At 45.6% G+C, this 20102-nt stretch overlaps 1 protein-coding gene across 1 annotated transcript in view; it reads right to left on the bottom strand.

The window, feature by feature from the left end:
* Positions 1 to 20102, bottom strand: part of FRAS1 (Fraser extracellular matrix complex subunit 1) — a gene marked incomplete at its 5' end in the record, with an annotated part of 282197 nt that overhangs the window by 36374 nt on the left and 225721 nt on the right. Inside the window, 7 exons of the mRNA XM_081333331.1 lie at positions 477 to 752; positions 3130 to 3317; positions 8434 to 8634; positions 11095 to 11251; positions 14781 to 14986; positions 16840 to 16987; positions 19380 to 19540. Of these exons, the coding sequence (XP_081189457.1) occupies positions 477 to 752; positions 3130 to 3317; positions 8434 to 8634; positions 11095 to 11251; positions 14781 to 14986; positions 16840 to 16987; positions 19380 to 19540 (1337 nt within the window). The remainder of the gene's footprint in view (positions 1 to 476; positions 753 to 3129; positions 3318 to 8433; positions 8635 to 11094; positions 11252 to 14780; positions 14987 to 16839; positions 16988 to 19379; positions 19541 to 20102) is intronic.

The following is a 20102-nucleotide window of genomic DNA, read 5'->3' as shown; positions in this document are numbered from 1 at the left end:
CGGTTAATATGACAGACTACTTGCAGATTTGAAAGGAGTTGTTGTTTTTTTCCAGATCATTCTGTCATTGGACATTGACAATTTGAAGGGTGCACGAAGACAGATCCTGCTCAGAACAGGTTACAGAATAAAATTCAACGGATGAAAGATAATACAAAAAAAAGTGGCAAAATAGATGCACAGGAAGGAAGTGGCATTAGCAAAACTGATCAAGAATTTGCAATTATTTCAATTATGCGCCCTTAGGATTACCGATGAGAAAGAGAATGAATTGGTTCTTATACTAGGGAAAGAATGCAGGATTTCATTCATTTTTCTTGATTCTAGTTCACCGCACAGTTCTTAATTTATGTGGTAGAACTTAAAACATGCAGAATGTCACCGTAATCTGTATTCCAAAGTGGTTCAGGCCAGACAAACCCACGCCCCTCTGTCTTTCTGCTGATGGTATGGCTCAGTCAATTCTCTGTACGTACCATATGATTGATACTGGTGAAAGGCGTATTGTCCGTAATTGTTTCGAAAGGGGATCTGGCTCCGTTTCCATCTGTGGGGGTGGCCACTTCCCAGCTGAACTGAATGGAGGACTGGTTGATCCCAGCCTCACTGCAGCGCTCCTTCATCACCAGGTACTTGGGGAAGCGAGAATCGCAAGGGGTAACACAGATCAGGGGGTAACCCGGTGATGGCGACTTCTTAGCTCCTGTTTTGGTGTCTTCTTCAACGTGGTCGTATTCCGAGAGCGTCACCACCTGCGGGGACAACATATGAAAGCTAGAGCTCTATAAATGAATGTTGGCGCTACTCCTTCTCCTTGTGATCACTTTTTCTGGGAGGATTCAAGGCTGAACCACTTAAATACAGGTAGTCCTCAACTTACGGCCAGCTGCTTAGCGACTGTTTGAATTTACAACAGATCCCGAAAAAGGAACTTGTGACTCTGCATCCAGATTCCAATGTCTGGGGCCTTCTACAATCTAAGTCTAAGTCTACAGTATAAATCTAAGTCCTATAGCTAGGAGCCCTGCTGGCGTAGTGGCTAGAATGCAGTAATGCAGGCTAACTCTGCCGATTGCCAGAAGTTCGATCCTGACCGGCTCAAGGTTGACTCAGCCTTCCATCCTTCCGAGGTCAGTAAAATGAGGATCCAGATTGTTGGGGGCAATAGGCTGACTCTGTAAACGGCTTAGAGAGGGCTGTAAAGCATTATAAAGCGAAATATACCAATATAAGCGGTATATAATAACACTTAATCTAATCAGGGGTGTCAAACTCAATTCATTGAGGGCCACATCAGCATTGTGGTTGCCCTGGGGGGGGGCGGCTAATGCCTCCTTAAGTAACACCAGCTGCCTGCAATTAGTGCAGGTTCGCATCCCACCAGGCTCAAGGTTGACTCAGCCTTCCATCCTTCCGAGGTAGGTAAAATGAGGACCCAGATTGTTGGGGGCAATTAAGCTGACTTTGTAATAATGCCGCTTGGGGTGTGTGTGAAAGCCCTAATAAGCAGGCATATACATAGAATGAAGGCTACTGCTAAGCTTGTAAGCCGCCCTGAGTCTTCGGAGAAGGGCGGGATATAAATGGAATTAAAATAAAAATAAAAAAATAAAAAATATCATCAGATCATTAATCCTATTAATTAGTTCTCTCAAGAATATAGAACTCAGTCCTCCGGAATCACTTGGAAGTTTGCTTCTGGTGCAGAGATCAGCAACTAAGGCTAAATCTAGCTCACTAAGGAATTCCAGTTACTGAAGAGACAAGAAATGCTTATGAGGAAATAATGGTTATGGCAATGAGGCCTAGTGACCATCCTTTATTAAGTCTGGCCCGTAACCTCCTCCAAACACTGAATTCACTGAACGTGGTGACTGAGTACATTGGTGGATGCAACGTTATAGCCAGAGGCAACAGAGATTCAAGTCATTCCATTAAATAAAGCACGTAAAAAACGACCTTTTCTAATCACTTCAGGCCAGTTTTCCACAATACTCTTTCGATATCTCTGGGGATGCATCGGGAAGTGAACGCAAGCTTTCCACAGAAGAGTAATCCACACAATCAATTCACACCTTTTAGCTCGGGTCAATACCGTGAGTAGAGAGTGCAGAGCAGTGTCTCTCAACCTTAAGTCCATAGTTCTTAAAGTTGTCAAGGTTGTGAGAAACACTACTGCAGACCCTTGAGAGACTCCGCCATTTTAGGAGATGTGGAGGGACTATAATTCTCAGCCCTCCACCCCACCGAGGTCTGGCACTTCAGGAGAATTATGGTTCAATAATATCTGAAAGCCACCTGTCCTCACTCCTGATTTAAGGCTTTAGGGGAGATGAATTCAGCTAATTCCAAATTAACTCCATGTAAAAACAAACTACCTAACACAAGGACAAAGTCCTAGTTATCAGCCCCATTCCCTGTACCCATGGGTTTTTATTTACAGAGATTTTTCTTGATTTACAGAGCAAAGATTATGACAAATCCTCACAAACTGCAGGGATGAAGCCCTATTTATCATCTGCATGCACAGGCCAGTCTGTTATTTATTTCATTTTAGTGCCTTTAACTCAATCCTGGTGACTGTTTCGACAAGTCCCTGCAGTTTTCTTGGCAAGATTTTTTTTTTCCAGAATTGCTTTCCCACTGCCTCCTTCCCAGCCTGAGAGACAGAGGGACTGGCCCAAAGTCTTCCAGCTGGCTTTCATGGCTAAGGTGGAACTAGAACTTGAAACAGCCTGAGGAAAAAAAAAGAGATTTAAAACCAGGGCTGTCCAACCTGGGCCACTTTAAGAGTTGTGGACTTCAACCCCCAGAATTCCCTAGCCAGCTGTGCTGGGTTGCAGGAATTGGGTACATCTGGTTTAATGAAAAGAAGGAGTAGGGCTGGGGTCTTCAAACCTGGCCCTTTTATGACTTGTGGACTTCAACTCCCAGAATTCCTCACAGTCTCCTGGTGATTGTCCCAGAGTCACCCAGCTAGTTTCAGGCCTAATGCAGGACTAGAACTCACAGGCTCTTGGGGCCTTGACCACTACTCCAAATCTCTCTTTGCTAGATTTGGGTCACTCCATAAAAAGACACCTAAGAACCAAGCCTTCGTTCGTTCATCATTCGAGTTCATGTCCTTACTATAGGTGGAGCTGGTAAAATGAGGCTTCCGGCTGCTTCTTGATCCAAAATGGTCACAATTGTGGTGGTGAGGTCCCCCAAAACAGCTTCAATGGGATCATCTGGACCCAAGACCAGAGAAAAAGATTCGTGCCACTCCCGGTCTTCATTGGACATGATCTCCACCTTAAAGAACACGTGGTCCACACCTGCAGGAAAGAACATGAACCTAAGCAACTTATCGTTCAAATGCACCCACAGGGCAATCTTTTATCTGTTTAGAGCAGGCATGTCAAACTCGCAACGTCACGTGACATCGCGCAACGCATCGGAGCTTTTTCCCCCATTGCCGGCAATGGGGTGGGCACGGTTTCGTCGTGACACGTCTGACCCGTGGGCCGGCAGTTTGACACCCCTGGTTTAGAGGATTCAAAGGGCCACCCACTCACTCTCAATGACTCTGGGCAGCTTGCAAGAAAATAAAATAAAACAAAAACCCAACATGCAACGGTCAAAAGAATCATTCCCCGCACCACTCAGCTGGCAACAGCAATCAGTCAATCAAGCCATTTGATGGGCTCCATCCCACTCTGGGCTCCCCAGGCCCCTTCCTGGGACCTTGCGAAAGAGTGTCAAAGCGGAGGTCAGTCTAATATCTGCGGGGACGATGTTCCAAAAGGAGGGAGCCACCAGTGAGAAGGTCCTTCTTCTGGGTGTCACCAAATGGATCTCCTTAGGAGAGGGGAGCTGAAATATTCCCTGCCTCCTTGCTCTGGTGGGCGGAGTCGATGCAATCGGGGAAAGGTGGTCCTTCAGATAACCTGGTCCCAAGCTGTGCCACAGAATAACAGAGTTGGAAGGGACCTTGGAGGTCTTCTAGTCCAACCCTCTCCTGAAGCAGGAAACCCTGTACCATTCCAGACAAATGGTTGCCCCAATCTCTTCTTAGAACCTCCAACTTCTAGTGGCCGGTCATTCCGCTTATTTATTATTCTGACTGTCAGGAAATTTCTCCTTACTTCTAGGTTGGTTTTCTCCTTGATTAGTTTCCACCTATTTTGCTTCTTCTCCTGCCTTCGGGCGCTTTGGAGAATAGCTTGACTCCCTCTTCTCTGGGGCAGCCCCTGAGATGTTGGAACACTGCTATCATGTCCCCCCTCGTCCTTTTCGTTAAACTAGACATACCCAATTCCTAGTTTAGATGGTCCTTCAGATAACCTGGTCCCAAGCTATGTCAAAGAATAACAGAGTTGGAAGGGACCTTGAAGGTCTTCTAGTCCAACGCCCTGCTCAAGCAGGAAACCTTATGCCATTTCAGACAAATGGCTGTCCAATCTCTTCTTAAAAACCTCCAGTAGTTGGAGCACCCACAACTTCTGGAGGCAAGTCGTTCTACTGATTAATTGTTCTCACTGTCAGGAAATTTCTCCTTAGTTCTAGGTTGCTTCTCTCTTTGTTTAGTTTCCATCCGTTGCTTCTTGTCCTGCCTGCAGGTGCTTTGGAGAATAGCTTGATTCCTTCTTCTCTGGGGCAGCCCCTGAGATATTGGAAGACTGCTATCATGTCACCCCCCTTGTCCTTCTCTTCATTAAACCAGACATACCCAATTCCAGCCAGCGTTCCTTATATGTTTTAGCCGTCAGTCCGCTAATCATCTTTGTCGCTCTTCTCTGCACTCTTTCTAGAGTCCCAAAATCTGTTTTATATTCTGGTGACCAAAACTGGATGCAATATTCCAAGTGTGGTCTTACCAGGGCATTATAAAGTGGTATTAACACTTTATGTAATCTTGATTCTATCCCTCTATTAATGCAGCCATATAATGCATTTTAAATTTAATGCATTGATGCAGTTGAAAGGTGACAACCGGCACCTAGAATTCGACCTGGAAGCAAATTGGCAGCCATTCAGCTCCGCCAGAACAGGTAACACATGTGCACACATGGGCCTGAACAAAACCATGCGGGTTGCAGCATTCCGGACCAATTGGAGCCTTCGGATACTTTTCAAGGGCAGCTCCATGTAGAGTGCATTGCAATAGTCAAGACGGGAGGAAACTAGGGTGTTAAAGGAACATTAAAGCTGTTCTCACTACAACATTCCTCTTTCAACTGGCATTCTCCTGGTGAATTCCAGGAATTCAAGATCCTGGAGTTCCAAGACATCTGGAGAAGCTCCACTAAGCTCTTGAGATAAAAGCAAACAGAGTTTTATCCCAACATAATCATTTCTCCTTTTTTAATATACCACACTACCTGACTGATTGCCTGGCAGGTTTACTAACTGATGCCATGCAAGGATTAATGGTGCCTGTCCGACTATAATAAAAATCTATGATCCAAATATACTGCTGGCATTCCTGCTTGCAGGCATGCCTTTTTTTTCCTTTTTGGTTCTTCCTCATGAGGACAGAGTTGCTGATCTTGTTGAATTTTCTGTAGGGCCAACCACGCTAGGATTGTGATGGGTAGGTAGGTGGTTCACAAGATGAGGTGGCAAAATGTGCTCCTGGGAAAAACCCGCAGGAGAACAGGAGTTGCGGGTAGGCAGGGAAGTGGAAGGAGCGGAAACCAGGAAGAAAAGAATCAAGGATCATGGATAAATGATGAACTGGAGAGAAGATGTCCATTTTACCAGCGGCCGAAAGGAACATTCAGCCAGACTTTTCTTGAATACGTTTAAGGGCCAAGAATTAGGGGACAAAATAAAGGACCCTGAATCCTGCAGTCCTCTTTTCTGCAGGATTCTCTGCAAAGTTTGTGATCAAGTAACACAGTTGGAAGGGGCCTTGGAGGTCTTCTAGTCTAACCCTCTGCTTAGGCAGGAAACCCTATACCAATTCAGAAAAATGGTTGCCCAATCTTCTCTTAAAAACCTCCAGTGATGGGAGTGCCATCGATGTCTGAAGGCAAACTGTTCCACTGATTAATTGTTCTAGCTGTCAGGAAATTTCTCTTTGGTTCTAGGTTGGTTCTCTCTTTGATTAGTTTCCTTCCATTGCTTCTCGTCTTGTCTGGGAGAATAGGTTGAGCCTCTATTCTTTGTGGCAGCCCCTTAGATATTGCTATCACATCACTCCTAGTCAGTGGTGGGATTCAGCCAGCTCACACCACTTCGGCAGAACCGGTAGCTAATTTTTTTGTTGCTCAGGCCCAGAATGGACTTCTGGAAGTGGCATCCACACAGAGGACGGGTTGTTCACATATTTGAATCCCACCATTGCCCCTAGTCCGGGGGGGTGTGTCTTCAAACTTGGCCCTTTTATGACTTGTGGACTTCAACTCCCAGAATTCCTCAGCCAGTGTGCCTGGCTGAGGAATTCTGGGAGTTGAAGTCCACAAGTCATAAAAGAACCCAGTAAGCCTGGCTGAGGAATTCTGGGAGTTGAAGTACACAAGTCATAAAAGGGCCAAGTTTGAAGACCCCCTGCCCTAGATCTTCTTTTCATCAAACTAGATGTACCCAATTCCTGCAACCCAGCACAGCTGGCTAGGGAATTCTGGGAGTTGAAGTCCACAACTCTTAAAGTGGCTCAGGTTGGACAGCCCTGGTTTAAAATCTCTTTTTCCCCCAGGCTGTTTCAAGACAGGTTAAGGAATCGCGTCTTTAAGATGTCAATAATGACTTCTCCTATCTTCCTTCTTCCTCAACCTCCACAGAACCTCTCACAGCAGAGAAGAATCGTGAGGTACAAAAAGATTTGGAGGCAATACAGCACAGAGAATCTTTTCCCAATCTGGGAATTTCTAGATAGGGTGTATCTCCAACTTCCAGCTAGCATGAAGACAACTGGACAATCCAGCAGCTGAAGTCACACCTTCCAGTTGGAAAGGGGGATCAAAGCAAGGCATAAAAGCTACTAGGAGCCTGGAGATAAGCCTAAGGTATTGTTTTTTTTCCCTTAGGGATCAGATGGGGAAAGTGTGGAGCGTTAAAGGAAAAGTTACACACTTTTTGTTATGTACCCCTATTTTTCTCAGCTGTCACACAATTAAGCAATGTGGTGTCCAATTTGTTTGGAGGTATAAAAGGATGGCTTTCAATTCTGCAGGTAGCTATTGGGGTCTCTATATCTGAGTCTTACAGGAAGAACTCTGGGCTTGCTCTAGTTGCAGTGACGACTTAGTGCAGGGGTGTCAAACTCAATTTCATTGAGGGCCACATCAGCATTGCGGTTGCCCTCAAGGGGCCGGGTGGGTGTGGCCTGGGTGGGCGTGGCCTACTGGGTGGGCGTGGCTAGAGTGTGTACGGCCTACTGGGTGGGCATGGCCAGCTCTACATCATTGGCATCAAGGGTGCCTATGGGGGCCTGGGCAGGAGTGGGACAGATCTGGGGGTCTCTTGCGGAAGGAGGGTCTCTGGGCCAGGGCCAAGGCAGCGGGGACCGTTCCCTCACTGTTTCCAGGATGGCTTTGGGGGCCACATGAAACCACTTCGCGGGCCGGATCTGGCCCCCGGGCCTTGTGTTTGACATGTCTGACTTAGTGAATTCCCACTGATTTTGCTAAATGAGGGGTCAACATCCCATTAACATTTTCACTAAAATGAGTGGGAATTTTCCTGCACCTCCCTTCTGTTCTTGCTCCAGTGCATTCTGCAGGGATTTGAGGGAAGAAGTGGAGAGCCAAACATTTGGACCAAGGAAACAGATGGCAAAGATTTACAGCAGAAGCAGCAAGATTGCTAAGGTCTTAAGAGGCACGGAGAAGGATTAGCTTCATGTACTGGCACAAAGCAATCAGCTAAATCTTGGTGCCTTTGCTTAAAAGGGCAAAAGTATTTCTTAATTCTTTTTCTGGGCTTAGGCGCTTGCTTGTTGCATCTACAGATCCACCAGGGGGCGCACACGATAAACACAACAAGCCAACCAACTCCTTTGCGCCTGAAAGGGAGCTCCCTTACAGGTAGTCCTCGACTTACAACCGTTCGTTTAGGGACCGTTCAATGTTACGACAGCACTGGGAAAAAGTGATCGTATGACCGTTTTTCATATTAACGACCGTTGCGGCATCCCCACGCTCACGTGATCAAAATTCGGACGCTTGGCAACCGTCCCGTATTTCTGACGGTTGCAAAAATCCCAGGATCATGTGATTCCTGTTTGCAAACTTCCCAGCCGGCTTTTCGGCAAGCAAACTCAACGGGGGAAGCCAGATTCGTTTAACCACCGCAGCGATTCGCTTAGTAACAGCAGCAAAAAGGCTGCAAAATGAGGCGGAGCGCATTTAACACCCGAATCGCTCAAGCAACAGAAAGGTTGAGGCCCACTGTGGTTGCAAGTTGAGGACTTCCTGTGTTATAAATCCTTTTTTTTTAAAAAAGTACCAGGGTTAAACTTGAGGACTCGGCTCTTTGGGTAATAATCAATTCCAGACTGAGCTGAACCATCCCGGGTGCTGCAGCGAACTTTCGAGGTTCTGTTTTGATCTCCCGTCCGGATCACCTTGACGTTTAAGAAGCCAACTCCTTCCGGTCCGGGGGGTTCACGGACCTGGTACCCAGCTTCTTCAAACTCAATGGTGGGGGCTGGAATTATGGAGGAAGCCAAAGAAAAAAAGACCTTGATCAGTTTTCAGACATTGAAGAACATTTTAACGCAGGGGTCACCAACCTCTGGGCTGTGTCCCTTTACAGGGCTGTAGCCAGTTTGGAACCGGGCTGCACAAGTGCACACAGCACCACTTGCGCGAGGGTGGGCGCACATGCATGCCCCTTGCGCACATGGAGCTGCGTGCACTTGCACACTCAACTGCTGTGTGTGCGGAACCATCCCCTCTCCTCCCCCCCCCCCACCATCGCTGCTGGTCCGCGAAGCTGGAAAGTTTGGAGAGCGCTGTTTTAGCTCATCTTGCAGACCGAGATGTCTGTAATAGCTCAGATTTATTTCTTTTTGGAGTGCCAATTATTAATGCCAAGAAACGAAGCCCTATCCTAAACTTTTGCGACGACTTGCTTCAGCAGGAACATTTTAAAGACTCTTACTAAAATTTAACAGACTCTGCCAAGTAAGGACAAGTTTATTGACTGATCCTTTTCCTGATTATTACTTTTTTTTTTTGGTACTCAAAGTGGCTCCAGGGCCAAGATCGGTGGAGATGTTTTAAAAATAAAACGGTTCAGCACAGACATGACAAAGATTAATGCAGGTTTGGAGAAAGTTAGCTGAGCAATTGCACGGAGTGACCGAGATTCGGGATAGGAGGAAAAAAGGTTGTTCTTCATGTAACAGAACAACAATCCATTCAACTACGGAATGTGATTCGGCAAGATGTTGTGATGACTTCGAAAGGCAATTAGACATCACGGGTATTGGGCATAACTGGACATAATAGCTAAACAGATGCCTATATTCAATTGCCTTTTCAATATCACATACAGATAGTCCTCAACTTATGACTGATCACTTAACGATCATTCAAAGTCACAACAGACTCCTCCAAGCTATTTAAAAGGCAGGTTCAAAGTTCCAATGGCCACACCCCCTACGGTCACATGGTCATATTTCGGCATTCGGCAACCCGTCCACATTTACAATCATTTGCTGCATCTCGTCATCACAAGACTGCGATTTGTGCGGGTTGTTTTTTTTTTGCCCGAAACTGGTATTTATTTCTGGTTTCCAACAAAAAAAGGCCCTTACAGAGAATAGATTTGTTTAAGGACTGCAGTGCTTGTTTAACAACTGCCACAAAAAAGCATCATAAAATCATATGCAATCATGTGACGAGACCCTCTTCATGACCAGCATGACATACAACTGTCATTCTAGGCTCAAATATGGTGATAGGTTGAGGACTCCTGTAGTCATGTGATTGTTAAGCAACAAGTATGTTTGTTGAACATCATCTCTTGAGTTTTTCAGCACATCTTCCTGTGCATTACCAGAACAGAGAAGGTGGATACAGGGCTTGGGATTCAAAGGGGAAAAGGTTACTTTAAGGCACATCCTGTAGCCACCTGACTGTGCCTCCTAAAACCAAACGTATCTTTTCTTAGGTAATTGTACTGCTGTAGTGGAGGTCAATTGTGCAATTACGGCAACTGACCCAGTAGAATAAACAGAACAAAAAGACTTGGAGGTCATCTAGTCCAACCCCCTGCTCAGGCAGGAAACCCTATACCATTTCGGACAAATGGCTGTCCAGTCTCTTCTTAAAAACTTCCAGTGTTGGAGCATTCACAACTTCTGGAGGCAAGTCATTCCACTGGTTAATTGTTCTCACTGTCAGGAAATTTCTCCTTAGTTCTAGGTTGCTTCTCTCCTTGATTCGTTTCCATCCGTTGCTTCTTGTCCTATTACCGATCTTCAACTCCTGTGTTGAAGACCGCAGTTTACTAGCTGATTAAAGGTAAACGACATGCGTGCTAGTCGTTTCCGACTCTAGGGGCCGGTGCTCATCTCCGTTTCAAAGCCGAAGAGCCAGCGCTTGTCCGAGGACGTCTCCGTGGTCATGTGGCTGGCATGACTAGACGCCAAAGGCGCACCGAACGCTGTTACCTTCCCACCGGAGTGGTCCCTATTTTTCTACTTGCATTTTTACGTGCTTTTGAACTGCTAGGTTGGCAGAAGCTGGGACGAGTAACAGGCGCTCACTCTGTTACGCGGCACTTGGGATTCGACCCGCCAAACTGCCGAACTTCTGATCGACAGGCTCAGCGTCCTAACCCACTGAGCCACCGCGTCCCTGATTACCTGGGTCAAAAAGCTGATCCACAATTGGGAAAGAAGCATTGGTCAAAAGCCTAAGTAATTTGAGATAAAAAACATTGCTCCTGGGTGCTTGCAAACCAGCAAATCCACAAGAGAATACACGCAAGACACTAATAAAGAAAGATGAAATTTTTAAAAATAAATGTTAAAAGTGAGTATTATGTTAAGCTTTAAAATAAGTACCAGATCTGGATGAGCAGAAGTCAACTAATAATCAACCAATTGTAATAAAACTCAGATGAATACGTATTTAAATACGAGCCCATCCTTCTTACCATCTTCATCATTGGAAATAACTACAGAAGCCTTATTATTTTTCCCAACAGTAGCCCCACTCCAGTGGTTTCCTTGGGGTTCGCTCAGATATATCCGGAATCTCTCCTCCGGTTCAAAGGCAGAGTCATCCTTAATAATGATAGTGCAGTTCTTTACCTAAAGTCAAAGATATTACAGTAACGATTGGGAAGCAGTCCGCATAATTCATTAATTTAAAAAGCAAGCCTTATGCAGATCGTCCCAAAGGTGCTTTTTTTCACGAGGCAACTGGACTTTCCAGTTACAAGAAAGGCCAGTTGCCTCGTGGAAAAAGCACCTTTGGGGCAACCCTGACCTGGATGACTGGGAATCTCCATAGATATCTTGTACAAGTAGTCCTCAATTTACGACCACAACTGAGTCCAAAATTTATGTTGCTAAAGCGAGAAATTTGTTAAGTGCCCCATTTTAGGGCGTTTCTTGTCACACGTTAACTGAATCACTGCAGTTGTTAAATTAGCAACAGGGTTGATAAGGGAATCTGGTTTCCCCATTGACTTTGCTTGTCAGACGGTCGCAAAAGGGGATCACGTGACCCCGGGACGCTGCAACCGTCATAAATATAAGTCAGTCATCAAGCATCTGAATATAAATCATGTGACCATGGGGATGCTGCAAAGGTCATAAGTGTGAAAAATGGTCATCGGTCAACTTTTTCCAATGCCGTTGTAACTTCGGTCACTAAATGAACTGTCGTACGTTGAGGACTTACCCGTACAGCTAATTAAATTTCAAGGCATCTGACAATAAGACTACAGCTCATGACCAAAATTGACCCCCAAATTTGATAACCAGCAGAGTTGTTAAGTAAGTGGTGCCCCATTTTACGACCTTTTTGCTACAGCCGTTAAGCGAGTCACTGCAGTTGTTAAAGAGAATCGTGTGGTTGTTAAGTGAAACTGGCTTCCCCCGTTGACTTTGCTTGTCAGAAGCTGATGGGAAGGTCGTAAAAGGGGATCACATGACCGCAGGACAGCGCAACTGTCATAAGTACATGCAGGTTGCCAAGCATTCAAATTTTTGATCATGTGACCATGGGGCTGCTGCAACGGTCGTAACTGTGATAAATGGTCATAACTCTTTGTCAAGGTAATGATTCAGAAGATAACCAGCTTGTATAATGTGAGATAAATGATGCAATGTTAAGAATAACTCAGCAGGCGTCTGTATCCCTTTAAGACAGGGGTAGGCAACCTTGGCTCTTTTATGACTCGTGGACTTCAACTCCCAGAATTCCTGAGCCAGACATGCTGGCTCAGGAATTCTGGGAGTTGAAGTCCACGAGTCATAAAAGAGCCAAGGTTGCCTACCCTTGTCTTAAGAGCTTGCATATAAAAGGGAAGGCCTTGCTGGAGTCTTTGTCTCTCATCCGTTTCCTATGTATTTTGTTTCTAGTGTATATTGTAGATGGTGTAATACAAACCACCATTTCATACAAACCACTGTTTATTGTATTTACTCCTCGGTTACCTCAGCACAATAAGACTGTACATGCTCTGACACCCTTCCCCCCCAGTGTTTTTGTAACTTTGAACGGTGACTAAACAAGTAGTTGTAAGCCAAGGACTGCCGGTAATAAAAGACAAATCGGGAATAATGGCTAAGAAACAAAATGACAGGTTGTCACTGAAAGAAATTGTTTCAAACCAAGGCTATGAGAAGGAATTATTCAGCGGCCGTCTCAGAGCAGCGAAAGCTACTAGAGGCTGGAAATGGCAGTAGGAGATGACCTGGCTGAGCCCGAGGGAGGAATCAAATGCGTCATCAGTTATGAGTCCCTGCGTGCCCACAAGAGATCGAAGTCCAGCCCACCTTGAATTCCTTCCTGTTTTTTAATTCCCACTAATTTCCCTTGACTGTTAGTAGTTCAGATTCTTGTAGAGAGCTTACGCTTTCAATAAATCTTTATACTCATTGGAACTGCCTGAATCTCCTGCTTTCCCCAGCGCTTGACAATGGCTTCCTTTAGGCAGGGGAGGTTTACAAAACAGAAGAGGCCGTGAAGGAGCCTTATCTTATGTCCCATCGGCTGTTGGCAGCACCAGAAAGGAACCACTTTGCCAAAACTAGCCGAATCGTCCCTTTTAATTAGATCGGAAGTATCTCAGTAGCAGAAGTACAGGCTCTGTAGCTTTGCCTTTAATTTAGCCATTCAGCTGTAATTGAAAGCGGAGATCAGATTAATCGTGCCTGAACTTAGTATTCATTGAGGGCCCGTTTTAACTGCATTAAATTATGTTATTCTGCTGTTAAATGATCACAGGCCCAAGATGGAAAAATAATGGAAAAGTGATGAAACAAGAAGCAGAGAGATCCACCAGGATTTCCCTCAACTAGGACTTTTCATCCTTCACTCAACGGCCATCCTACCCCACAGACTAGTTGTGGTGGGTGGGAAAAATAGGAGAAAGGAGTGCAAAATACGTATTATGTTGAGCTCCTGGAGGAAATTAACTCACAAAAAACAAACAAAACATGTGTGTCAAAGAACAATCATTTTAAGAGGGGAATAAGAGTTAAGAGATTTGACTGCAGCAACTTCCGAGGAGGTGTTAAACAGAAGTATTATTTAAGCGCGATCAAGCGAACCAATTTCTTCTTAGACCAGGGCTGGGCCAAAGCTCAGTGATACAGTGACCAAAATCTTTAATGGAAGAGACAGTTTGGTCTAGTGGTGAAAGCAACAGGCTAGAAACTAGGATACTATGACTTCCAATCCCACCTTTGGCATGAAACCTGGCTAGGTGACTTTGGGCCAGTCACCAGGAGACTGTGAGTTCTAGTCCCGCCTTGTGCCTGAAAGCCAATGGGTGACTTTGGGCCAGTCACCGGGAGACTGTGAGTTCTAGTCCCGCCTTGGGCCTGAAAGCCAACGGGTGACTTTGGGCCAGTCACCGGGAGACTGTGAGTTCTAGTCCCGCCTTGGGCCTGAAAGCCAACGGGTGACTTTGGGCCAGTCACCGGGAGACTGTGAATTCTAGTCCCGCCTTGGACCTGAAAGCCAACGGGTGACTTTGGGCCAGTCACCAGGAGACTGTGAGTTCTAGTTCTGCTTTAGGCTTGAAAGCCAGTTGGGTGACTTTGGGCCAGTCAGACTCTCTCTCAGCCCAGCCCACCTCGCAGGGTTGTTGTTGTGGAGAAAACAGGAGGAGGTATTTGGCATTTCTGCTGATTTATTTATAAAAAAATAATGAGGATGGGATAAACAATTTTTAAAAAGCAGAAGTTTCCTTCCATTTTGAGGTAGGAAACATACGCCCTAAACTCTAAAACATACGTCACAGGATAAAACTCCTAATAATTCTTCCAACCATCTGCCTGCAAGAGAAATAACCCCCAGCTCTGCCAAGGTACAAGACACAGCCGAATATATCTTCACAAATTGTGCCTCAGCACCCTCACCCCCACCCCCAGTCCATTTGTCTTCGACGGACTTATTCTTCAAGAGAATAAAATGCATTTAAGTTGAGTCATAACCCACGTTTCCATTTCATATGTTTTTTTACCCAGGAAAAAAAAATTACATGTTTTCCTTGCCACAAGCCTGACCTGACAGATTGCAGCAGTTCTGAAACTCAGCCAAGGGCTTGAAGTTGATGGCTCTCCACGTTAAACCCTCAGTTCTCTGCCAGCTACATTCACTCACCTTCTCCCCTTTCAAAAATGTGACCCGCGATTCTTCAGCGTTTCTCCTTTCCTCAAAATCCTCCAGGACTCTTGCGGTCTGACTCTGTGTATGGCACCTGACTGAAGATTCGTAGCTTAAGTCTCCAGAACGGATAACAGGAACGTGTAGGACACGGTCCTTCTCTTTCACAGAGTAGGTATCTTTACTGAACTTCATGTTTGGTACTGTGAAGGAAGAGGAGGAGGAGGAGACAGAGAAAAGGTAGAGATAGGGGGAAAGAAAGGACAGGAGGAAGAGGAGGAGGAGGAAGAGGAGGAGGGGAAGGGAAGGGAAGGAAGGAAGGAAGGAAGGAGACAGCATAACTTTTAGAAACATGAAATAAATCAAAGTTCCCTTTCTCAACTCAATGTCCTCCAGAAGCACCAGATTTTCAAGTATCGTGGAAGGTAAGCCCAACATCTGAAGGGCTTTAGGCTGTGGAAAGCTCTGCTGGAACATGTGTTGGGTATTGTCTGATGTTATTATTATTATTATTATTTATTAAATTTATATACCGCCCTATTCCCGTAGGACTCAGGGCGGTTTACAGGGAAAATTAAAAGCATAACATACAAAAATTAAAATCAGTTAAAACAATTAATCAATTCAAGTCCCCGAAATTTAAAACTAAAACCCAATTAAAAAACTAAAACCCCTCAGTCTGGGCCAGACAGCTCGAAGAGCCAAGTTTTCAGGTCCCGGCGAAATGAATGAAGGTCGGGGGCAGTCCAAAGTTCCGTGGAAAGTTGGTTCCATAGGGTTGGCGCGCCCACAGAGAACGCTCTTCCCCTGGGAATAACCCACCGGCATTCCTTAAGCGGCGGTACCCTGAGAACAGGATGATGGGAAGTTGATGCCGGCAGCAGGTGTTCCCTTAGATCAGACATGTCAAACACAAGGCCCGGGGGCCGGATCCGGCCCGCAAAGTGGTTTCATGTGGCCCACGAAGCCATCCTGGAAACAGTGAGGGAACGGCCCCCACTGCCTTGGCCCTGGCCCAGAGACCCTCCTTCTGCCAGAGACCCTCAGATCTGTCCCACTCCTGCCCAGGCCCCCATAGGTACCCTTGATGCCAACGATGCAGAGCTGGCCACGCCCACCAAGACCACACCCACCCGGCCCCTTGAGGGAAACCGCAATGCTGATGCGGCCCTCAATGAAATTGAGTTTGACACCCCTGCCGGACCCTAGCCATTTAGAGCTTTATAGGTCATAAAAAAACCCAAAAAAGAGAAAAATAAATATAGGGTTGAAGGAAAGGATTGGGCAGAAGTTAAGTCCACTAGGTAGAAGCTGGGCCAAAATTGGGAATTTCTATGTCAAGCATTTGTGTATAAAAGAAAAGAGCCTTGAAATTGCTTGAATAATCTTTTTTCCCCCCCTGTCTGAATGTATGGTGTAACAACAATTGTGGAACTCCATAATTCCCAGTGTAAGACAATTTAGAGTTAAGGGCACATGTGCTAAAATGCCTTCTCGGGCAAATGCACAGAAGTCTGCTGTACATTACAAACATCCCTGATGTTGCCTCAAGGATGATTGAATTATATTCTCACAGAACCACAGATTAACAGCAATCTTAGAAATGCATGACCTTCTTCCAGGAAGGGTTGAAGCCAGAGAGAGCACCTGACTTGAGATTTTAATAGAATAGATAGAACAACACCAACTTTGCCCGTGGCAAGAGAATATATTGTGATTTCAGACCCAGTAGGCTCACACCATCTTCAGAATCCCAACATCGTTCAGTCTTTCCCAACTCTTGAGTCTAAACCAGGGGTAGGCAACCTTGGCTCTTTTATGACTCATGGACATCAACTCCCAGAATTCCTGAGCCAGCCACGCTGAAGGGAAAGGGAGAGTTTCCAAGCTGATCCATGCTGGCTCAGGAATTCTGGGAGTTGAAGTCCACTAGTCATAAAAGAGCCAAGGTTGCCTACCCCTGGTCTAAACCAACTTAAGCATTAAAGCAGCCTGGGTGAAACCAGGTATGCCTGGTTTCCACTGGCATTAATTTAGCATTTGCTCATCTACTTACCATCCTGGAAGGTGTCGTTAATGGCCACCACCGCTTGAAAAGGTTTGGCCAGCTCTGCTCCTTGAGGGGAACTCAAATAGACCACAAAGGTCTCCACCCCTTCAATCACCGGGGACTGTGCATCATCCAGAATAGTCAAGGTGCAATACTAATGGGGGATAAAAGAAATAAAACAACAGATCCCATAAAGATATATAACATTTCTTTGATTTATAGTCCCGTTTTGTTTCCTACAACTCAAGGTGGCGGTACATAACACTTCCTCTCTGGTTTCTGCAAAACAACAGCCCTGTGAGGTGGGTTGGACTGAGAGAGAGTCATCTACCCTGCTCCATGCCTAAGGAAGGATTAGAATTCACAATGACCATTTCCAATCTATCACTTTAATAACTATACCAGATTAGCTCTTCATAATGAAGTCAGGCTCAACCCTTAGTCCAGGGGTAGGCAACTTTGGCCCTTTTATGACTCGTGGACTTCAACTCCCAGAATTCCTGAGCCAGCATGGCTCAGCTTGGAAACCTTTCCCTTTCCCCTCAGCATGGCTGGCTCAGGAATTCTGGGAGTTGAAGTCCACGAGTCCTTTCAGGATATATTCATATTGTTTCCTCTACAGCAGCAGTCCCCAACCCCTGGTCCGTGGACCAGTACCGGGCTGCAGCATGCCAGCAACTGGTCCGTGCAAACCAGCAAAGCCCCATCAGTGGGATGCAGGCAGCACACAAAACCACACACTCTCCGGTCCACGGAAAAACCTCTCTCCACGGAACCGGTCCCTGGTGCCCAAAGGGTTGGGGACCTCTGCTCTACAGTCATTATGTTTTCATAACAGAATAACAAGAGTTGGAAAGGACCTTGGAGGTCTTCTAGTCCAACCCCCTGCTCAAGCGGGAGACCCTAACCCAGACATGTCAAACACAAGGCCCGGGGGCCAGATCCGGCCCGCGAAGTGGTTTCATGCGGCCCGCGAAGCCATCCTGGAAACAGTGAGGGAACGGCCCCCACTGCCTTGGCCCTGGCCCAGAGACCCTCCTTCTGCCAGAGACCCTCAGATCTGTCCCACTCCTGCCCAGGCTCCCATAGGCACCCTTGATGTGAACGATGTAGAGCTGGCCACGCCCACCCAGTAGGCCATACGCACTCTAGCCACGCCCACCCAGTAGGCCACGCCCACCCTGGCCACACCCACCTGGCCCCTTGAGGGCAACCGCAATGCTGATGCGGCCCTCAATGAAATTGAGTTTGACACCCCTGCCCTAACCCATTTCACACGAACAGTTGCCCAATCTCTTCTTCAAAACCTCCAGTGCTGGAGCACCCACAACGTCTGGAGACATCTGGATTTGTGGCTGGTTTCCCATCCAAGGTTCAACCCTGCATATATTTGAGATCCTCTAATGCCCCCCAGATGCCACCAATGGCCCTACATATAAAAAAATGCTACCCTCCCTGTGTAAACGTAGGCGAGAGGAAGACAGGAAGAAAAGAGAAAGCAGTTTTAGAACACAGGCAGCCTTTTCACGGCCAAGCGAGTTGTTCAGCGAGCTTTGCCCCCGTTTTACGACCTTTCTTGGCACAGTGGTTAAGTGAATCACTGCAGTTGTTAAGTTAGCAACACGGCTTGCTAAGTAAATCTGGCTTCCCCACTGACTTTGCTCGTCAGAAGGTCACACAAAAGGAGACCATGTGATCCTGGGACACTGTAACCGTCATAAATATGAGCCAGTTGCCAAGTGTCCAAATTTTGATTACGTGACCATGAGGATGCTGCAATGGTCCGAAGCAGGATAAACAGCCATAAATCGGGTTTTTTCCATGCCGTTGTAACTCCGAATGGTCGCTAAACAGATTGTTGTAAGTCGAAAATCGCCTGCCCCTTAGTTTTATTAACAGTGTTAGCTTTCATTTATAAGTACCTGCTTTCCTCACTGTTAGATTTTCTGTTCCTCAACCTTGGCAACTTTAAGATGTGTGTGGACTTCAACTCCCAGAATTCCCGTGTGTGTGTTTGTCTGTGTGTGCGTGTGCGCGTGTCTGTCTGTCTGACTGTGTGTAAGGAATTAAAAGTTGCCAAGTTTGGGAAACACTGTATGAAATGGATTGTAACGTCTATTTGCAGGCATTCCCTAAAGAAATATGTCTGTATCTGGCCCTTAGCTTTTTAATTCTGATCTGCATAATAACACTGAGCTGATGGGTCTCAAGAGAGGATTAATTGGAGGAAGGGTGTGTGCAAAACAAGTTCATTCCACTGTCATTCTCTTTGATAGCTCCCAACAGCTATTGACTGACGGTTACCAGTTCCTTTCCCAAGTAAGGCTTACCAGAATAATTTGGAAATGTATTGGAGTATATCAAAACACATTTAAAGGTGCCTAATAAAACAAAGAGGACTACATTCATTTGACAGTCCTAAATTTGTCCAGGTTCTGGGTCCTGTGCAAAATTTTCAATCTAGGAACAGACCATTCGGAATAATTTTTCTGTGATGTGCTCTGAGATCTAATCCTTCCATTACAATTAGAAAAAAATAGCCATACCTCCTCAGTTCTCCCTGGACGAAATTCAACCTTCTTGGAGCTGGGAATGTAATCAAATCCTGGAGTAGCAGATGGTGGATCTGATGTGCGAGTAGCGCACCAGACAGAGGTAGGAGTGGAGAGATCAGACCCGTGCCTCAAAATTGGGATTTCGATAATCCCTAGCAGGAAAAGGAAGGAGGATTTGAAAGCAATTAATTTCAAATAAAAGCAGAGAAGATTATTGCTGCTTGTACCACATTTCCAAAATGGCTCAACAGGTAAATAACACTGCCTGATATGCAATCAGCCCAGGTTCGAATCTCAGAAGGGTATGACTGACTGATGAAGACTAAAGAGTCAGAAATGCATCTCAGTTCTCCTTTAATTCTTTGTTAGTAATTTACACAAATATATGAACTGTCTGGTGTGATTATAGCCTGTTCGATGGCCTTCAAGATAGGCTGAAAACAGGAAATAAAGATTTGCCCCATGTTTGGGGCCTAGCAAGGTAATCTAAATAGTTAACATTTGACACACACACACACACACACACACACATATATATATAGAGAGAGAGATGAGATAGAGATATTGATAGATGAGATAGATTGATATGGATAGATATTGAGTTATAGATATTGATATAGATATATTGATATACATATAGATGATTGATATATTCAGATATAAATATTGATAGAGATATTGATATAGATATTGATATATTGATAGGTATATTGA

This window comes from Vipera berus (assembly GCF_964194415.1).
Source record: "Vipera berus genome assembly, chromosome: 7".
Classification (NCBI taxonomy): Eukaryota; Metazoa; Chordata; class Lepidosauria; order Squamata; family Viperidae; genus Vipera; species Vipera berus.
Note: the sequence above shows the minus strand (reverse complement) of the source record. Positions and strands in the feature narration are given on the sequence as shown.